Source organism: Myripristis murdjan, chromosome 4, assembly GCF_902150065.1.
Source record: "Myripristis murdjan chromosome 4, fMyrMur1.1, whole genome shotgun sequence".
NCBI lineage: Eukaryota > Metazoa > Chordata > Actinopteri > Holocentriformes > Holocentridae > Myripristis > Myripristis murdjan.
In genome coordinates this window covers 35,932,247-35,953,374 of record NC_043983.1, presented here as the reverse complement: position 1 = coordinate 35,953,374, position 21,128 = coordinate 35,932,247, and the positions used below count along the sequence as shown (strand labels likewise).

Below are 21,128 nucleotides of genomic sequence, written 5' to 3'. Positions count from 1 at the left end.
GGTGTTTATATATAATGAAGGGCCCCGCCTCCTCCTCTGTTGCCATGGAGACAATGAAACAGCCGCGTGAGCAGGAAGCAGGGTCGCCTCACTCTGACACCTGCAGATGTTTGGATTCCGATCAGATTAAGATTTTAATTTTTAATTTAATTTTCATTTTCATTTTAACTACAAATCAAACCTGCTTCAGCTTCAGGTCACTGAACCCTGAGACCAGAAGTCACCTGCATCACCTGCTGCTCTGAGATCAGCCGCGGCCAAGCGTTTTCCTTTATTAGAATAAATTCAAGTCATATAGGCTACATGAAGTTCACCACACACACACACACACACACACACACACACACACACACACACACACACACACACACACACACACACACACGTTTCATCAAAAAAACCTGCAAAAATAATGTTAAAATAAATTACAATCAATTACAGGAAAGGAAAGAAACAAAAAGTGAAGCTCCCCAGGGTCTGCTGACTAAAGGGAGGAAATCTGAAATATCAATGAAGCAATTTCATATTTTTTCCAGTTTTTATTTCTGACTTTTAAATTTTTAGTAGCAGTCAAATATGTATTAAAATCGGAACCTTTAAAATTGTAAAACAGGGGTAACGTTTTAAGCCAAATCATTTCATGGATGGAATATTTAGCCAAAATAATAATCTAATTATATAAGGTTCATCTGCCGAAAAAACTGGGATTATTAAACATGAGTAATATATCACTCTTAACATCAAATCTTTGTCCACATTTTTGAGTATTTTGTAAGTCAAAACAAACATGACATGTTGACCCGTTTACATTCATCATCAGTCTTGTGCTGCCCCCCGGTGGTCACTCTGTGTCACTGCACCGAGCTGCACTCAGAGCTTATGAGAACAGGAAAACAACAACAACAACATCTGGCTGCTGACCAATAATACTAATACTAATACTACTACTACTACTACTAATAATAATAATAATGCTGTGTCTCTGTTGAAGCTCCATCTCTCTGATACTGAGGGAAATATTCAAAGCCAAGCTGCTGTTGTTTCATGGCTGCAGAATCACGTCAGATAGAAAAGATCTAGGCCTTCATGTCTGGGGCTTCAGTTTAGTCTCACTTCCCTGGAGTTCAGCAGAGGCCTGTCCCAGCAGCTGGATTTGGGCTTAGCGAGGTGACTTCAGGGTTAACCCTGAGTTTTCTGTTGGCTACAAGACAACTTTCTACACATAACAAAGCTCTGTGTAAAGGTCAGGTCAGTGCTGCTGGACCAGACGTCTAAAGGCTTCAGGTGCCGTTCAGACGCAAACAAACATTTAAACTGAGGACCCCCTGGAGGACCCCCAAGGACCCCTGGGGGACCCCGAGCCCCACTATGAAAACCTCTGGCTGCAGCATCACCTGACAGGTCCAGAGTCAACACTCACCTCAGAATCAACTTTGTCCCGACGTAACCTCGTCACAAACATTTGACTGTGAGCTCAGCCCAGACCCTGTCCCGGGGCCCCGGCTCGCTGGAGGCCAGCTCGGGACAGGGAACAGTTTGAACCCCCCCCCCCCCAGGTTGTTGAGTTTTGTTGGTATGGCCCTTTAACAGCGGGTAAAAACACAGAGGCAGTTAAAGTTTAAACGTGCAGCAGCTTTCAGGTCAGAAGAGGAAGAACCCTGCAGTCAGATGGATGCACTGCTGCTGCTGCTCAGCCTCGCTCTGTGTGGTGAGTGTGTGTGTGTGTGTGTGTGTGTGTGGGTTTGGTCCCCTCAGTGTTTACCTGCTGCAGCAGATCAGGGCCTCAGGCCTGTCAGGTCAGCTGCTCGTGTTGTGGGGAGTCACTGTGGCTTGTCAGGGAGAACGCTGCTGACCGCTGGCTGGCAGGAAGTCACTATCAGAGGAACCAATCAGAAGGAGCTGCTCCCCCTCAGGCCCACCACACCTGGTTCAGGTTAGAGCCAGGTTAAGGTTAAGGTAAGGGTTAGGTTAGGTTAAGGTAAGGATTGGGTTAAGTTAAGGTTAAGGTAAGAGTTAAGTTAAGGTTAAGGTAACAGAAAAGCAGGCAGACAGGTAGACAGACAGGCCCTGCGTTCCAAATCTCATACTTCTACTTTTTACTTTTAGTATGTACTGCAGCTGCCCTTACAAAGTATGCAGTGTAGTATGCAGTATGCATGTGTATGCATACTATTGGGACACACTCCATGTGTCCTCCCTGAGCTCCGCCCCTCTCGCTCACTTCCTCCTCCGTCCGTAGCTCCACATTTGAATGTTGTTGTTGCTGTTTCATACTGCGCTGTCCTCTGTCTGATTTCTGATCTGCTGTCTTCCTGTACCTGGTGCTGTACCTGAGACAGGTGAGGGCCGTGTGTGTGTGTGTGTGTGTGTGTGTGTGTGTGTTGTCTTCCTGTGGGCGTGGCCTGTACATGCAGCTCAGTCAGTGCCATGTAATGTCCGCTGTGCAAAGGATTGTGGGTCAGCATGGCCAGAGCAGCATGCTGACATGCAGACTGATGTAGTAGAACATCCTGGTACTCTTGGTGTACTGCACCTGACACACTGTGTACTGGGATGTACTCATTCTTTTTTCCCTACTACAGAGTGTGATAGTGTGGGGACTCGGACGCAGGGCAGGTGTGGTATCTATCTCTGTTGGCCTCGGTTTGGGGAACGTGACATCATCATGACTTCCTGTTTGTGTTTGATTGACAGGCGGGGTGTCGGCCAGGTCGAGATGGAGTGGTAAGTACGTCTGTCGCCATGACATCATCATCATCATCATCATCATCATCATCATCATCACCTGTCTGCCCCCCCCCCCCCTCAGAGAAGCCGTGGATCAGCGTCAGCAGCCCGGTCGTGGTGGCGGGGGAGTGGCTGACGGTGCTGTGCGGCGTTCCCATCGACTACACCGGCGGCGAGTGCCGTCTGTACCGGGGCGACGCGCGGACGCCGCTCAGCGTGATGACCACCCACGACTACGTCTGCCGCTTCGTGCTGCCCGTCCGGCGGCTGATGCGCCGCCTCCCGGTCGGGGGCCGCACCTCCGTCAGGTGTGACTACCACCTGCAGAGCTACACGTCCGAGTCCAGCGACAACACAGCCCTGTTCCTCTGGGGTGAGAGGCCACAGGTCAAAGGTCAGGCTGGTCCAACCAATCAGCAGAGCTCAGTTCTCAGTTCCTCTGCAGGTCCAGAACGTTCCTCTGATCTCCTCCCAAAGCGAGCAGCGGGGCTTTAGAGCTGAAGCGCTCCCTCCTCCTCCTCCGCCAGGGAAAATAGTCCCTGGGGAAACGTTTTGCTTTCCACAGCGTTAGAGTTAGTCTCAGAGAGGTTTTTCTCCAAAAGCTTTAGTTTTCTTGTGAAGTTACACACACACACACACACACACACACACACACACACACACACACACACACACACACACACACACACACACCTGACAGTCGGAAAACAAGTGTGTGAGGCGTTTCTGCTGACTCAGCATAACAAACAAATAACAGCAGCAAACAGAAGCTGAAGGTCAGACCCAATACTGTCTGTCTGTCTCTCCTGTCTCACTCTCCTGTCTGTCTCTCCTGCGTGCCTGTCTCCTGCCTCTCTGTCCTGTCTGTTTCTCCTCTCTCCTGTCTCCTCTCTGCTGCCTGTCTCTCTCTCCTGCCTGCCTGTCTGTCTCTCCTGGCAGAGAGCGTCAGTGCTCCCGTCCTGTCTGTCAGTTCTCAGGTTGTGTCAGTAGAGGGCAGCGTGGAGGTGCGCTGCTCCTCGTCCTCGTCCCCGTCCCCGTCTGTCTAGGGAGTTTAAGCAACGACGGATTTTGCGGCGGCTACGGCAACCGGAAATGGATCTGCGCTCTGCTGATCGAGACTTCAGCCGTCGCGCCGGCGTTGTCTGCCGTAGTAGCCTGATCTACAACGGCGAAAGGATCATTCTCACGTTGTCGCTACAACGCGTGATATAGGCGTGTCAGTTAAATAGTTTTCCTCATATTTCTGAAATTAAATGTGTTCTTGCACGTCATGCAGGTCACGCACTGATCCCTTCACACTCCGATCAGATGTGTGCTTAATTGTAAATAATTAATTATTATTAATAATATATTATTATTATTATTATTAAATCTTTAAATTATTGTCCGAAATGCACACATCTTTCCGTTTTGCTTTCTACCTGCACTTGGCATAATGACAATACATTTGAATAGCAAAAAAACTATTCACACTCACTATGAGTGTAACACTTTTAATTAATAAAACTGCACAGCGTTGACGCTGAGGAAAACGCTGCCGCTGTCGCGGTAGTTTGCTTAATGACTACTGTGGATTTGACAGCTACGGCAAGAGCGTCGGGTGAGAGCCATTTCCGGTTGCAGTAGCCGCCGCACAATCCGCCTTTGCTTAAACTCCCTTCTGTCACTTCTCCAGCGACAGGGCGTCTCTGGGCTGGGCGTCCTGCAGCGCCAACCTGACGGCCCGCAGGCTCGCCGCCGGCCAGCAGGCGGCGCCGCTGCTTCCTGTGCGGCTGAGCTGCAGCTACGAGCAGGAAGAGCTGCACCGCCGCTCTGAGCCGAGCGAGCCGCTGCTGCTGCTGCTGCTGGGTGAGAGAGAGACACCTGTCTGTCTGTCTGCCTGATATACCCGTCTGTCTGCTAGACCTGTCTCTACCTGTCTGTCTGCCTGTCTGTCTGTCTGTTCCCATGGGACGTCCTGCCTGAGGAGATCACACCCACATTGAGTAACTTTTTTAAATCCCCTCTTAAAGACTCAGACTTCCTTCCTTTGCAAACAGACTTTCCTGTTTTAACCTTAAATCTTAATTTGACCTTCATGTTTTGCTCTTATTTGTCTTTCTGCTGTTAAAGTTTATAATGTTCAGTTTGTGTTGACATTGTGGAGAATGTGTCTCTTTAATTCTGTGTTTATTACTGAGGTTGTAGTTTGCAGGTCTGCTACTGGACTGCATTACACTGAGAGGGGTTTCTGATTTTTTGTCCGTCTATATTTACATACATGAGGGGGGACAGAATAGTGGAAACAGCTGTCAGTAAAGTGCAGCACTAACTATGAGCTCAATGCCAAACATAGAAGTGAATGAACACCTCTGTTACCGTGACAACAAGACAAGCTGAGCGTTACAGGCAGCAGGAGAGGAAACTTTAGGGCACAACAGCTGGACTGGATTAGATTATACACACATAAATATATATATCTATATCTCTCTTTCTCTCTCTCTTTCACTAGATCTATATCTATATCTATATCTATATCTATATATATGAATGACTAATTGACTAATTGATTAATTTTGTGTGCAGATGTGAGCCAGCTGGCTCCGGCTGCTCCGGGCTCCAACAGCTCCACGGTGCTGTGTGAGGCTGAGGGGGCGGAGCCACACATGAACGCCACCAACCTGCCTGACGGCCTCACCCTGATCCTGCGGCCCGCCAACGGCAGCTCGCCGCTGAACACACCCTGCACGTACCTGTAGAGGTGCACGTGGACAGGAAGTGCAGGACGGCGTGATGCGACACGTTTAGGTTTAGTTTCCGGGGGGAAGCAGAGCTGCGGCCTGCAGGTCCCGCCCCTCGGCTTCAGCCACACCAGGAAGTGATTTAACCAAAACTTAAGGTTTGTGTAAGTAAAATAAACTTTTTAAAAACAGGAACCAGGCCTGAGTATCACTGAGTCAGAGTCCATCTCTTTACTGAAGAGTCCAGCGCTCATTTCTCTGAGGCCTCTGCTTTTTCTGACCTGATCTGGCCCACCTGGGGACCCATCAGGGTGAAGGTCAGATGATGATGATGATGATGATGATGATGATGATGATGGCTTTGGTTGTAAGTTTGATGTGTGCAGCTCTAGCAGACCCTCGATGTGCTCCACATGGTGGCGCTGTGCGGTGCAGACGGGTGGGAGGAGTGGGTGGTTTAAGGTGCAGCCGCAGGAAAGTTCAAACTGACATCAGAAAGTCAGAAATTTACCTGGAAAAAAACTTGGGAAAACATTTTCAGGTCATTTTTGCTCATTTTTTCTTTCTTTCTTTTTTTTTTTTTTTTTTAGACCTACTGAGGTTCAGGTAACTGTTTGCTTTTGATGATTTGTTTCTCATTTGCCCATCAGTCCTTTTCCCTCCATGTTCCTGAAAGAGACGCGTTGAACTGGCTCAGCTCTCAAACCAGCGAACACGTCACGCTCCAACAACGCTCCCATTCAACAACGTTCCCATCCAACAACGCTCCCATTCAACAACGCTCCCATCCAACAACGCTCCCATTCAACGTTCCCATTCAACAACGCTCCCATTCAACGTTCCCATTCAACAACGCTCCCATTCAACAACGTTCCCATTCAACGTTCCCATTCAACAACGCTCCCATTCAACAACGCTCCCATTCAACGTTCCCATTCAAAAACGTTCCCATTCAACAACGCTCCCATTCAACGTTCCCATTCAAAAACGTTCCCATTCAACAACGCTCCCATTCAACAACGTTCCCATTCAACGTTCCCATTCAACAACGCTCCCATTCAACAACGCTCCCATTCAACGTTCCCATCCAACAACGCTCCCATTCAACGTTCCCATTCAACAACGCTCCCATTCAACAACGTTCCAATTCAACAACGCTCCCATTCAACGTTCCCATTCAAAAACGTTCCCATTCAACAACGCTCCCATTCAACGTTCCCATTCAACAACGCTCCCATTCAACAACGTTCCCATTCAACGTTCCCATTCAACAACGCTCCCATTCAACAACGCTCCCATTCAACGTTCCCATTCAAAAACGTTCCCATTCAACAACGCTCCCATTCAACGTTCCCATTCAAAAACGTTCCCATTCAACAACGCTCCCATTCAACAACGTTCCCATTCAACAACGTTGCCATTCAACGTTCCCATTCAACAACGCTCCCATCCAACAACGCTCCAACAACGCTCCCATTCAACAACGTTCCCATCCAACAATGCTCCCATTCAACAACGCTCCCATCCAACAACGCTCCCATTCAACGTTCCCATCCAACAACGCTCCCATTCAACGTTCCCATTCAACAACGCTCCCATTCAACAACGTTCCCATTTAACGTTCCCATTCAACAACGCTCCCATTCAACAACGCTCCCATTCAACGTTCCCATTCAAAAACGTTCCCATTCAACAACGCTCCCATCCAACAACGTTCCCATTCAACGTTCCCATTCAACAACGTTCCCATTCAACAACGTTCCCATTCAGCGTTCCCATGCAACAACGTTCCCATTCAACAACGTTCCCATTCAACGTTCCCATTCAACAACGTTCCCATTCAGCGTTCCCATTCAACAACGTTCCCATCCAACAACGTTCCCATCCAACAACGTTCCCATTCAACAACTTTCCCATTCAACGTTCCCATTCAACAACGTTCCCATTCAACAACGTTCCCATTCAGCGTTCCCATCCAACAACGTTCCCATTCAACAACGTTCCCATTCAACAACGTTCCCATTCAGCGTTCCCATTCAACAACGTTCCCATTCAACGTTCCCATTCAACAACGTTCCCATTCAACAACGTTCCCATGCAACAACATTCCCATTCAACAACGTTCCCATTCAATGTTCCCATTCAACAACATTCCCATTCAGTGTTCCCATTCAACAACGCTCCCATTCAACAACGTTCCCATCCAACAACGTTCCCATTCAACAACGCTCCCATTCAACAACGTTCCCATCCAACAACGTTCCCATTCAACAACGTTCCCATTCAACAACGTTCCCATTCAGCGTTCCCATTCAACAATGTTCCCATTCAACAACGTTCCCATTCAACAACGTTCCCATCCAACAACGTTCCCATTCAACGTTCCCATTCAACAACGTTCCCATTCAGCGTTCCCATTCAACAACGTTCCCATTCAACAACGTTCCCATTCAGCGTTCCCATTCAACAACATTCCCATTCAACAACGTTCCCATTCAACAACGTTCCCATCCAACAACGTTCCCATTCAACAACGTTCCCATTCAACGTTCCCATTCAACAACGTTCCCATTCAGCGTTCCCATTCAACAACGTTCCCATTCAACAACGTTCCCATTCAACAACGTTCCCATCCAACAACGTTCCCATTCAACGTTCCCATTCAACAACGTTCCCATTCAGCGTTCCCATTCAACAACGTTCCCATTCAACAACGTTCCCATTCAACAACGTTCCCATCCAACAACGTTCCCATCCAACAACGTTCCCATTCAACGTTCCCATTCAACAACGTTCCCATTCAGCGTTCCCATTCAACAACATTCCCATTCAACAACGTTCCCATCCAACAACGTTCCCATTCAACAACGTTCCCATCCAACAACGTTCCCATTCAACAACGTTCCCATTCAACACACACATCACCGGTGGCTCAGCGGTAAAGAGCACACCGTGCACCAGGGCTCAGTCCTGATCGCAGCGACCAGGGTTCAAATCCGACCTCAGGTCCTCTGCTGCAGGTCGTCCTCTCTCTCCCCTGCCCCTCCTGTCTCTCTCTCCCCTGCCCCTCCTGTCTCTCTCTCCCCTGCCTTTCCTGTCTCTCTCTCCCCTGCCCCTCCTGTCTCTCTCTCCCCTGCCCCTCCTGTCTCTCTCTCCCCTGCCCCTCCTGTCTCTCTCTCCCCTGCCCCTCCTGTCTCTCTCTCCCCTGCCTTTCCTGTCTGTTTCCACTGTGGCTGTCAAAAAAGCAGAAATGCCAAAAATATAATCTTAAAAAAACACCACACACACACACATCCTCCAATCACAGCCGTCTCTGCTCCCTGTGACATCATCACCGAGCGCGTTAGAATGATCTTAGAGCTGGTTAGCTAACATGAGCTAACTGAGGAGCAGCTAGCATCAGCGGCTAAAACACTGCCGCAGTCCTGAGCTAGCTAACAGCCGCCATTAGTTTCAGTTTCAATGTGCTGTGCCTGGAGCGGCGCCCCCTGCTGGCCCAGCAGTCTCTGTCCTTGGCCACTGACGCTCTCCCCCATCCTCTGTGTGTCAGGGATCAGGCTTCCTCACACCAGGAAACTTTGGGCCGTTTTCCACAGCAGCTACTCGCCTCGAGCTTTCCATCAGGTGGTGGTTCCTGGTACCAGGTCCTGTTTCAGTTCCTGGTACCAGGTCCTGTTTCAGTTCCTGGTACCAGGTCCTGTTTCAGTTCCTGGTACCAGGTCCTGGTTCAGTTCCTGGTTCCAGGTCCTGGTTCAGTTCCTGGTACCAGGTCCTGTTTCAGTGCCGACTCAGCCGGGGCTCCAGGTGAGCTGAGTCGAGCTGAAATGTGCCGTAAACGCCGTGCAGGCCTCTGATTGGACGGGGAGCGACGAGAGCGACTCCTGCATGAAAACCAAAGCCGACATTTAAAAAGGAAACAGCAGCAGCGAGCGGGCGCATTGATCATCACTGAAGTCGGCAAAGTTGGAAAATGGCAAGTAAACCGGCACCGCGGTCACATGAAGAGGTGGGCTGTGTCCGAAACCACTCCCTAACCACTATATAGTGCACTATACAGTGATTAGGCCTTTTTGTAGTGGTGTCCGAATGTCTAGTGATTATTAATGTTCACTATATAGTCCACTGCATGTTTCCCACAATCCACCGCCAAATGTAGTGAACATCTGATGGTCACTAACCAGGCAATATATCCCATCATGCATTGCGGAACGGCGCCAAACAACGAGCGAAGTCGTGTCTGATACGGTCCACTATTGAGTCACTGTATAGTCACTACACTGACCTCCCTATAGAGTGAGTAGGGAGGGGGGAGGGAGGGAGTGATTTTCAGACACAGCCATGGAGACTTTTCTGTGCTTGGGGGCGGGGCCGCGTTGTTATGACGACTCCACCCACGATGAGGTGGGACTCAACGGTGATGGACAACCACCGAAACCGAGTCGAGCCGAGTAGGTGCTCGTGGAAAAACGCCATTAGAGAACCACTGCTATGAGTGTGTGTGTGTGTGTGTGTGTGTGTGTGTGAGAATGTGTGTGTATGTGTGAGTGTGTGTGTGTGTGTGTGTGTGTGTGTGTGTGTGCGTGTGTGTGTGTGTGTGAGTGTGTGTGTAAGTAAGTAAGTAAGTAAGTAAATTTTATTTATAGAGCACTTTTCCTAGATACAATCACAAAGTGCTTTACAGCGAAAGGAGAAAACAAAATAAAATCCAGGGAAACAACAGAGAACACAGAACAGAGAACACACAACAGAGAACACAGAACAGAGAACACACAACAGAGAACACACAGCAGAGAACACACAGCAGAGAACACACAGCAGAGAACACACAGCAGAGAACACACAGCAGAGAACACACAGCAGAGAACACACAGAACAGAGAACACACAGAACAGAGAACACACAGCAGAGAACACACAGCAGAGAACACGCAGCAGAGAACACACAGCAGAGAACACACAGCAGAGAACACGCAGCAGAGAACACACAGCAGAGAACACACAGCAGAGAACACGCAGCAGAGAACACACAGCAGAGAACACACAGCAGAGAACACACAGCAGAGAACACACAGCAGCGAGCAGCCCGTCCCAGAAGATCAGCTCTCTCTTAAAACCTTCAGTGGACTCTGTCCTACGTAAGGTCTCACTGTGAGTGTGAGTGTGTGTGTGTGTGTGTGTGTGTGTGTGTGTGTGTGTGTGTGTGTGAGTGTGTGTGTGAGTGTGTGTCTCACAGCAGATTCAGATACAAACATGATGGAGATGCCACACACCTGAGGGAAATCTGAGTGTCTGCAGTACAAACTTACAGTTTATACACTGCTGACAAAAAGTTAGGGATATTTGGCTTTTGGGTGAAATTTAAATATATAAAAAGTTCACGCTACAGTGATATTATATCATGAAAGTAGGGCATTTAAGTAGAAGCATACACTGGTGATTTCCTCATCTCAAACAATTTCTTGAAACAAAAGCCAACAACAGTGGTGGATATACCACAACAAAAAATGTCAGTGTCAATAACTTGTCATGTGCCCTTGAGCATCAATTACAGCTTGACAGCGACGTCTCATGCTGTTCACAAGTGGACTTATTGTCTGCTGAGGCATGGCATCCCACTCTTCTTGAAGGGCAGCCCTCAGGACATTGAGGTTCTGGGGTACAGAGCTCCAAGCCTCTACACGGCCACTCAGCTGATCCCATAGGTTTTCTATGGGATTCAGGTCTGAGAAAGTGCAGGCCACTCCATCTGAGGTACCCCAGTCTCCAGCAGCCGTTCCCTAATGATACGACCTCGATGAGCTGGAGCATCAAACACCTGATGTGAATTTTGCCGTTAAACTCCTTGTTAGAGAACAGCAACTTGTGCAAAAAGTACTGAAACACTGAACAGTTGGACATGTGCATTCAAAAGTTTACAGAAGGTCACATTAAGTTCACCTGGAAAGGTTAGAATGCATTTTAGGTTCATCCTGAAATTTCACCCGAAAGCCCAATATCCCTAACTTTTTGTGAGTAGTGTGTATTCAGGCAGAACCGTTGCCATGGCAGCAGAAATCAATAGGTGTTGTGGCCTACAGCCTCTGTCCACAGCAAACACCCAAACACACCCAAACACACCCAGACACTCCTAACACACCCAAACACACCCAAACACACCCAGACACCCTGCAGCCTCAGGAGCCTCCTCCTCTGCTTCCTGTCACTTCAACTGAAACATGAAGAAACGCGGCGTCACGCGCTTTCAGTTTCATTTTGATGAAAAACACGCAAAGCATGTGCACTGTGTGTGTGTGTGTGTGTGTGTGTGTGTGTGTGTGTGTGTGTGTGTGTGTGTGTGTGTGTGTGTGTGTGTGTGTGTGTGTTTTGCAGAGAAACTAGTCTTTCCAAACTACAAGCACCAGACCCACCTACACCGCGCGATGCATCTCGGGAAACGTAGTCCTCGCAGCCGCCGTTACAGCGTCTGTGGCGAGAAGAAGCACTGCGCTTCCCACAATGCCCCGCGTTTTCTTCCTCCAGCCTCGGCCCTTCTGCCGTGAAAAGGAAGATGAGAAGTGAGCGGACAGAAAACAGACAACAAGTTTCAGCGGAATGGCTCCCGGGCTGCTGACCGACCCGCAGAGCGCAGTGCTGCCGAGCAGAGCGCCTGTTTCCCGGCGTTGAATCAGCGACCTCCGCGCCGAGCGGCGGGCGGCGGCGGAGCTCCGTCATCTGCGGTGCGGCTAACGATGCCCAGCTAGCTGCGAGGACTGAAGCCTCGACAGCCACACTACCGACCTACTGCCGCTGTTTTCCCCTCAGGTGAGTCCCAGCTGCCCCGCCGCTGCCTGCCCGGTCCGGTCCTGCTCTGGTCCGGGTACTGGTTCAGTCCTGAGCCGGTCTGCTGCTCATGTGGTTCTGAAGGGGTTCTGCTGTGGTTCTGATGTGTTTCTGCTGTGGTTCTGCTGTGGTTCTGATGTGGCTCTGATGTGGCTCTGTTGTGGTTCTGGTCCCTGCAGGCTGCAGCATGGAGCGGTCCGGCAGCATCCAGCTGGACATCCCGGACTTCAGTAACTCGGTGCTGTCGCACCTGAACCAGCTGCGTGTGCAGGGCCGGCTGTGTGACATCGTGGTCAACGTGCAGGGTCAGAGCTTCCGGGCCCACAAGGTGGTTCTGGCCGCCAGCTCGCCGTACTTCAGAGACCACATGTCGCTGAGCCAGATGAGCACCGTGTCGCTGACGGTGATCCGCAACCCGTCGGTGTTCGAGCAGCTGCTGTCCTTCTGCTACACCGGCCGGCTGTGCCTGCAGCTCGCCGACATCATCAGCTACCTGACGGCCGCCAGCTTCCTGCAGATGCAGCACATCATCGACCGCTGCACCCAGATCCTGGAGGGGATCCACCTGAAGATCAGCCTGGCCGACCTGGACGAGGACCCGGGGGAGGAGGAGGGGCGGGGCCACCGCGGCGGCTGCAGGACCCTGGAGGCGGCGCGAGGCGGTCTGCGTCTCCTCGGCCCGCGGGGAGGTTCCTCCGCCGGAGCCGCGGAGACGCGCGAGGCCGGAAGTCCCGCCGAGGAGCCGCTCAGCCCCCCGGCGGCGGAGCACGGCGGGCCGGAGGGACCCGGCGCCGCCGGCCGGACGGGCAAAGAATCCATCCTGCGCATCAACCGGGCCGGCCAGTGGTACGTGGAGACGAGCGGCGAGCCGGAGCGCGCCGGCAGCAGCGAAGAGGGAGGCGTGGACGGAGTCCGCATCAAGACGGAGAGGATGGAGGAGTGGATCGGGGCGGAGCCTCAGGAGGAGGCGGCCGCCGAGGAGGGAGCCACCATGATGATCGACACATCAGGACGCAGCGCCCTGCTGCAGGGGCCGCCGGCCTCGCTGGGGCCCAAAACCATCCAGCCGTCTAGCAGCTTCAGTGAGACAGACAGGTGAGTCACAGCAGACAGACAGGCGAGTCACAGCAGACAGACAGGTGAGTCACAGCAGACAGACAGGCGAATCACAGCAGACAGACAGGTGAGTCACAGCAGACAAACAGGCGAATCACAGCAGACAGACAGGCGAGTCACAGCGGACAGACAGGCGAGTCACAGCGGACAGACAGGCGAGTCACAGCAGACAGACAGGCGAGTCACAGCAGACAGACAGGCGAGTCACAGGCGAGTCACAGCAGACAGACAGGCGAGTCACAGCACACAGACAGACAGGCGAGTCACAGCACACAGACAGACAGGCGAGTCACAGCACACAGACAGACAGGCGAGTCACAGCAGACAGACAGGCGAGTCACAGCAGACAGACAGGTGAGTCACAGCAGACAGACAGACAGGTGAGTCACAGCAGACAGACAGACAGGCGAGTCACAGCAGACAGACAGACAGGCGAGTCACAACAGACAGACAGGTGAGTCACAGCAGAGAAACAGACAGACAGGTGAGTCACAGCAGACAGATAGGTGAGTCACAGCAGAGAGACAGACAGACATGCGAGTCACAGCAGACAGACAGACAGGTGAGTCACAGCAGACAGACAGGTGAGTCAGCAGACAGATGGACAGGTGGGTCACAGCAGACAGACAGACAAACAGGTGAGTCACAGCAGACAGACAGACAGACAGGTGAGTCACAGCAGAGAGACAGACAGACAGGTGAGTCACAGCAGACAGACAGGTGAGTCACAGCAGAGAGACAGACAGACAGGAGAGTCACAGCAGACAGACAGGAGAGTCACAGCAGACAGACAGACAGACAGGTTAGTCACAGCAGTCAGACAGGTGAGTCACAGCAGAGAGACAGACAGACAGGTGAGTCACAGCAGACAGACAGGTGAGTCACAGCAGAGAGACAGACAGACAGGCGAGTCACAGCAGACAGACAGACAGGTGAGTCACAGCAGACAGTCAGACAGGTGAGTCACAGCAGACAGACAGACAGGTGAGTCACAGCAGACAGACAGGTGAGTCACAGCAGACAGACAGACAGGTGAGTCACAGCAGACAGACAGACAGACAGACAGACAGGCGAGTCACAGCAGACAGACAGACAGATAGACAGACAGGTGAGTCACGGTAGACAGACAGACAGGTGAGTCACAGCAGACAGACAGACAGACAGACAGGTGAGTCACAGCAGACAGACAGACAGACAGGTGAGTCACAGCAGACAGACAGACAGACAGACAGGTGAGTCACAGCAGACAGACAGACAGGTGAGTCACAGCAGACAGACAGACAGACAGACAGACAGACAGACAGGTGAGTCACAGCAGACAGACAGACAGACAGGTGAGTCACAGCAGACAGACAGACAGACAGACAGGTGAGTCACAGCAGACAGACAGACAGGTGAGTCACAGCAGACAGACAGACAGGTGAGTCATAACAGACAGACAGACAGGTGAGTCACAGCAGACAGACAGACAGACAGACAGACAGGTGAGTCACAGCAGACAGACAGACAGACAGACAGGTGAGTCACAGCAGACAGACAGACAGGTGAGTCACAGCAGACAGACAGACAGGTGAGTCACAGCAGACAGACAGACAGACAGACAGACAGACAGGTGAGTCACAGCAGACAGACAGACAGACAGGTGAGTCACAGCAGACAGACAGACAGACAGACAGGTGAGTCACAGCAGACAGACAGACAGGTGAGTCACAGCAGACAGACAGACAGACAGACAGACAGACAGACAGGTGAGTCACAGCAGACAGACAGACAGACAGGTGAGTCACAGCAGACAGACAGACAGACAGACAGGTGAGTCACAGCAGACAGACAGACAGGTGAGTCACAGCAGACAGACAGACAGGTGAGTCATAACAGACAGACAGACAGGTGAGTCACAGCAGACAGACAGACAGACAGACAGACAGGTGAGTCACAGCAGACAGACAGGCTTCATCCTAAATTTGTAGCAGTTGATCATGTAATGAACGAATACACTGATGATGATGATAGTGTGCGTGTGTGTGCGTGTGTGTGTGTGTGTGTGTGTGTGTGTGTGTGTGTGTGTGTGCGTGTGTGTGTGTGTGTGTGTGTGCAGGTTCAGTCCGACCGGCAGCGTGGTCGTGTTGGCCGAGCGTCAGAGAGCGAAGAGCGAGTCTCCCAGCCGGGCGGACGACCTGCGGCAGCCCAGCTCCCAGGTACCTCCCCGCACTACGTTTCCCAGCATGCCACGGGGCGCTGTGCAGGACAGCAGCTGTAACATGTTCACGGCTAATCACCGTTTAGTGCTCTATACAGCGATTAGGCCACTTTGTAGGGGCGTCCGAATGTTTAGTGATTATTAATGTTCATACATAGTGCACTGCACGTATCCCACAATCCACCGCCACATGTAGTGGACATCCCTAACCAGGCAATATATCCCATCATGCATTGCGGACAAGCAGCAGCCTTAAGTGCCTGTTGAGTCTGCTCCTCCTCCTCCTCCTCAGCAGTAGTAGTTGAGTTACTGTGATGATGAACAGCGTGAACTTCATGTTGGAGGCGTGTCTTCAGCTTCAGACCCACATGGAAGCTCGTCTGGTTGTTTCCTGTGTGAGCGCGAGACTAATTCATGAGTTGCGGCAGGAAAAAGTTATTAATAAAAACGGTCCAACGCGGAGACCCGTTTATTTTATAGGACACATCAAGACAGATCAAAGTGCTCGTAATGTAAAGATGGAAGCTTTGGTGACAACATAAAACATACAAGGCAGATTCATGAGTTAGAAGGGACGGACAAACATGACTCCACTCCATGTGTGGTGTTTACATCACGTTTTATTTATGCGACAGCAGTGATGTAATTAACGGCGCCGAACATCGAGCCAAGTCGTGTTCGAAGCGTTCTGCTATTGAGTTCCCAGTACAGCCAGGTCAGAATGAAACTCAACATTTGTAGAACGCTGAACATCTGGACAGATGTTACACTTACTGTTCTTTCAGTATTAATGCAGAAGCTTCAAGTTACATTTTGATGAATTCGGCCGTTTTCAGTGTAGAAGTCAAACAGACGTCTGTCCTGTAGATGGAAAACAGGACGTCGCAGTCGGTGCGGGGACTCGAGCTCTGGTCTGAGCTGGTTCTGACCGGCTCATAATCAGATCACGAGAAAGCGGCGTCGCGTCAGCAGACTCTGGTCCTGCTGTGTCAACCAGCCTCTTGTTCTCCTGCAGGGGGAGGAGCACGCCGCCTTCGACATGGGCGGCTACGAGGAGTACCTGAGGGAGCAGGTGGGCGACCGCTGGTTCCGTTACAACCCGCGACTCACCTGCATCTACTGCTGCAAGTCCTTCAACCAGAAGGGCAGCCTGGACCGCCACATGCGGCTGCACATGGGCATCACGCCGTTCGTCTGCCGCATCTGCGGGAAGAAGTACACCCGCAAAGACCAGCTGGAGTACCACATCCGCAAGCACACCGGCAACAAGCCCTTCCACTGCCACGTCTGCGGCAAGAGCTTCCCCTTCCAGGCCATCCTCAACCAGCACTTCCGCAAGAACCACCCGGGCTGCGCGCCGCAGGAGGCGCACAGCGCCTCGCCCGAGACCACCACCGCCTCCGTCACCTCCCGGGGAGGCCAGACCGACGAGGCCTCGCCCAGCCAGGAGGAGCCCGAGGCCGGGGGCGCCGGCGGCGGGGGAGGCCCGTACGGAGACGCCCCGCAGGCCTCGGTGTCCACCACGGGGCCCGACTGACCTCCGAGGCGGGGAGGTGAGGGAGGGAGGGGAGGGGGGCGTCCGGGGGGCCGGTCCGATCCCGTCGGGCGCCGATCCGCTACAATCAATGCAACAGCCGCCATGAGAGAACACGTTGCATGTCGAGTCAGAACTGAGATTTTTCCGCTTTAAACCGCATCTACCTTCACTAACCAAACCGAACAGATTAAGCTAAATGAAGAAACGCCACACACTCCAACAACCTCATACGCCACGCCGCGCCGTGCCGCGCCGCGCCGCGCCGCGCCGTGGCCTCGTCTGCCTCTGTCTTTCTTATGTTACAGATTTCTACTTTTGTATTTACCGGTGTTACAGGTTCAGAATGCAGCACGACAACAGTCTGTCTGGTGGAAACTTTGCCAAACGTCTCTGTGCCACTTTCACACGTCACAGTTCAGATCCTCTTCACCTGCCTCGAGACAATCTGCAGCGCCCCCTGCTGCTCTCAAAGTGCCACAGCGGCTAGAAAACACTCACAAGCAGCTCGACAGGAAAAACCAGTCAGTCAGAAAGGAGCTGACTGGTTGTTAACCCTTTGAAACCCTCAACAAAATTCACTGCATTTCTTTTTTTCCTGTCATTTTTTAAAATTCATTTAGGTTAACTTAACTCTTACGGTCAGCTTATAATAATTCTAATTAATTTTGAAAAAAAAATTGCTTCTTTTTTGGGGTAATATTCTAGTAACATTTCATTATTTTCCAGTATTTTTTCTTATAACTTTTTACTAATCTCTTGCTAATTTTCAGGTCAGTTCCTGCTAAGACCACGAAAGGTGAACCACGTTATAGCGAGGGACAACAGCATCTTTCCCATGTTTGTCTGAAAGAAATTAAATGAACTTGCTCAAGTTTCAAAGGTTTAAATGCTTGTGAACACTTTTCACAAGCATTTAAACACAAGAAATCTGATCGAGCACCACTGATCTGACATTTAAAACATAATAATCAAATTTTCTCTCTGCGCTTCTTTGCTAATGAACCTTTTCTCCTCGTTGTGGAGAGAAATGCAGTGAAGTTGTGGGTTTCAGAGGCTGTCGGAACAGATTGGATTGGATGCAGTAGATTTGCGGAGACCATCGGGCAGCCTGTTGCCTGTTCAGACACACAGCAGGAAAACTTGACGGCGTCAGCCTCAGATAAGCTACACAGCAGCTCAGTTACCTCTCATCACTACGCAATACAGCACAGCCAGGACGCATCACCTCCACGTGTGTGAGCTTCTCTGTGAGGTGGAACTATTTTTATAACGTTAAGCTTTTTCACGGACACTTTGAGCTCTGACAATGTGGGAGGAGAAGGAGCCACAGACCCTGTCGGACCAGATGGATGTAGGAGCTGGAGGTCAGAGGTCACCCGCCGGAGGTCAGGAGCGGGGCGGACGGACTTCCCGGCAACCAAAGGAAAGGAGGCGTGGCCTCCGGGCCTCCGAAACGCCAAAACAACTCGAGCACTTAGAGAGAGGCGGGGTCAAACAAACTGACTTTTTTACACAACTATGAAAAATCTATATACCTATATCACACATGCATATTTAAAGGAGTAGTTTTTGTTTTGTTTTGCATCAGAGAACAATGTAAAGACGCTAAGTGTTGAATCAGTTGTAAGGGTAGCACATGGATTGGCTGTTACTGTTTCTCTCAGAGCTGTGAATCAGATTCTCAGTGGACGGTGGTTTCTTATGCAAGCCGAGCAGCTGCCTCCGCTCCCACCGCGTCACTCTTCAGGCTAAACAGGAACTATCAGGTATAGAGACTCTGTCCTCTTTTATTCACTGACCGGACGTTTACTCCCCTCGTAGCAGAGCGCTAACCGCTAACAGCTAACCGCTAACCTCAGCCAGCTGCTCACCGTGGAAATCCTCCTGTACATAGAAGAGCAGCAGCTGATCAGTTCACTGAGAATCCCTGCGAAGGACAGAAACCTCAGCTGACACACACACACACACACACACACACTCACACACACACACGCACACACACACACACACACACACACACACACACACACACACACACACACACACACACAAATGCACACACACACACACACACATGCACACACACACACGCACACACACACACACACACACACACTCCCTGCAGAAACTCAAGGAATACACACAGACTGATTTGACTTTCAGTGCAGTGAAGTTGTCCAGAAAAGTCTCACTTCATCACCAGATGTGAAGCTTTTTTTTTTTTTTTGTAAACCTTTCTGTCCTTCACATCAGAACCAGCCTGAACCGGACTGGACCAGACGGAACCAGTTTGAACCAGTTTAGACTGTAGCAACAAGTGATGGGCATTTTCAGTTCAGACTCGTCATTTTAAATCATTTCTGCTGCTTCCAGTCCAGTTTAGACCAGTCAACATAGTCTGGTCCAGTTTAGACCAGTTTAATCCAGTTTAGACTGGTCAACATAGTCTGGTCCAGTTTAGACCAGTTTAATCCAGTTTAGACTGGTCACCATAGTCTGGTCCAGTTTAGACCAGTTTAATCCAGTTTAGACCAGTTTAATCCAGTTTAGACCAGTCAACATGGTCTGGTCCAGTTTAGACCAGTCAACATAGTCTGGTCCAGTTTAGACCAGTTTAATCCAGTTTAGACCAGTCAACATAGTCTGGTCCAGTTTAGACCAGTTTAATCCAGTTTAGACCAGTCAGCATGGCCTGGTCCAGTTTAGACCAGTTTAATCCAGTTTAGACCAGTTTAATTGATCAGATCAAATCGAGTTCTGTCAGCCTGGTGCAGTTTAATCCAGTCAGATTGATCTTAAATCCAATTTCATCCATTTAGCCCAGTCAGGCTGATCTGGTTCAGCCCAGCCCAGTCCACTTCTGACCGGTCTGGAGGCTCCAGCTCTGGTCCGGTCCAGTCCGGTCCGGTCCGGTCCAGTTGAGTCCGGTCTGGTCCGGTCCGGTCCAGTCCAGTCCGGTCTGGTCTAGTCCTGTCCGGTCCGGTCCGGTCCTGTCCTGTCCAGTCCGGTCCAGACCGGCTCTGGTCTGGCTGGTTTCCAGTTTCCTCTGTTGCCTGGACGACTTCTGGCTTTGATGCTTTTCACTTTTTTACTCTTTATTGTGTGAAATGTTTATTATCTGAATATCCAGTAACCTTGACCACAACATGCCTACTTAAATCAAATCATTTAGATATATACTTAATGACTTACTCAATACTGTTGATTCCTCAGAATATATCCTAATATATCAGAAAACACGTCAGAGAAAAAATGGAATTTAGTAAATTAACTTTTAATATTGTACATTTTTTAAAGAAGAGGTACTCAACACGTCACGTAGACAAACCTGACAGGTTTGATGTGAAGATCCTTTATGTTGCATGTGTCTGTTGCTAAAACAACCTGGGGGTGGGGGGTGGCGGGGGGTGTTACTGCTGGTTTGCAAGGCCAAAGGTCAAAGGTCGCTTAGTTAATCATTTAGATAATGTGAAGAGCTTCTCTCACCATGACCACTAGATCACTCACAGCTCCACTCCGATCTCAGACCAGGAAATAAAGCACTTTAAGTGTCACAGCGGCTCGCCTCTTCCTTCTGCCCGCACACACACACACACACACACGCACACACACACACACGCACGCACACACACACTGTTTACTGTTTATCTGTCAGTCACTGTGACAGGCTGAAGACGCCACCTGTCAGGGCCAAAACCAAAGCCAAAAATGGGAATGCCTGAACATTGAATTGCTAATATATTCCAGCAATATTTTTGGGGGGGACATGCCTGAACATTGAGGGGGACTTGTACCTCTCAATGTATTTGGGTGTTTGGGCCTTGCCACGTGTCCTCCGTCCCACGAGCTTCGATGTTTTCCAGTTGAACAAAGTTAAAGGACAAAATAATGATCTGTTTAATCAATTTGCTCACATGGAACGTGAGAATGTTCTACATTTACCTGCAAACACACAAAGGTCATTCCTGGAAGGAAAAAAAAAAAAGTTTCACACTCTGTCTCGACCACAC

The 21,128-nt window shown here is 50.5% G+C and overlaps 3 protein-coding genes across 5 annotated transcripts in view; 2 read left to right on the top strand and 1 right to left on the bottom strand.

The window, feature by feature from the left end:
- Positions 1 to 1,622: 1,622 nt before the first annotated feature.
- LOC115357665 (uncharacterized) lies at positions 1,623 to 5,632 on the top strand. Of its 2 annotated transcripts, XM_030049261.1 has the most exons (6): positions 1,623 to 1,708; positions 2,695 to 2,724; positions 2,810 to 3,100; positions 3,667 to 3,768; positions 4,387 to 4,575; positions 5,293 to 5,632. In XM_030049261.1, the coding sequence occupies exons 1-6, from the start codon at positions 1,669 to 1,671 to the stop codon at positions 5,463 to 5,465; spliced, it is 825 nt and encodes a 274-aa protein (XP_029905121.1). In that variant the 5' UTR covers positions 1,623 to 1,668; the 3' UTR covers positions 5,466 to 5,632. The 2 variants fall into 2 exon arrangements, with proteins under 2 accessions (XP_029905121.1, XP_029905123.1); XM_030049263.1 differs by lacking the exon at positions 3,667 to 3,768 and having other exon boundaries at positions 2,810 to 3,035; positions 4,403 to 4,575.
- stil (STIL centriolar assembly protein) overlaps positions 3,359 to 21,128 on the bottom strand; it is a 47,810-nt gene continuing 30,040 nt past the window's right edge. The window contains exon 18 of one of the 2 annotated variants that reach the window (XR_003928128.1): positions 3,359 to 3,420. The gene's annotated coding sequence lies outside the window, so the exon portion shown is untranslated. The remainder of the gene's footprint in view (positions 3,421 to 21,128) is intronic. The other variant, XR_003928129.1, reaches the window with a different exon arrangement.
- zbtb37 (zinc finger and BTB domain containing 37) lies at positions 11,976 to 20,733 on the top strand. Its single transcript, XM_030049259.1, has 4 exons — positions 11,976 to 12,247; positions 12,445 to 13,360; positions 15,480 to 15,579; positions 16,597 to 20,733. Exons 2-4 carry the CDS (start codon positions 12,453 to 12,455, stop codon positions 17,116 to 17,118), a joined length of 1,530 nt encoding a protein of 509 aa, XP_029905119.1. The 5' UTR covers positions 11,976 to 12,247; positions 12,445 to 12,452; the 3' UTR covers positions 17,119 to 20,733.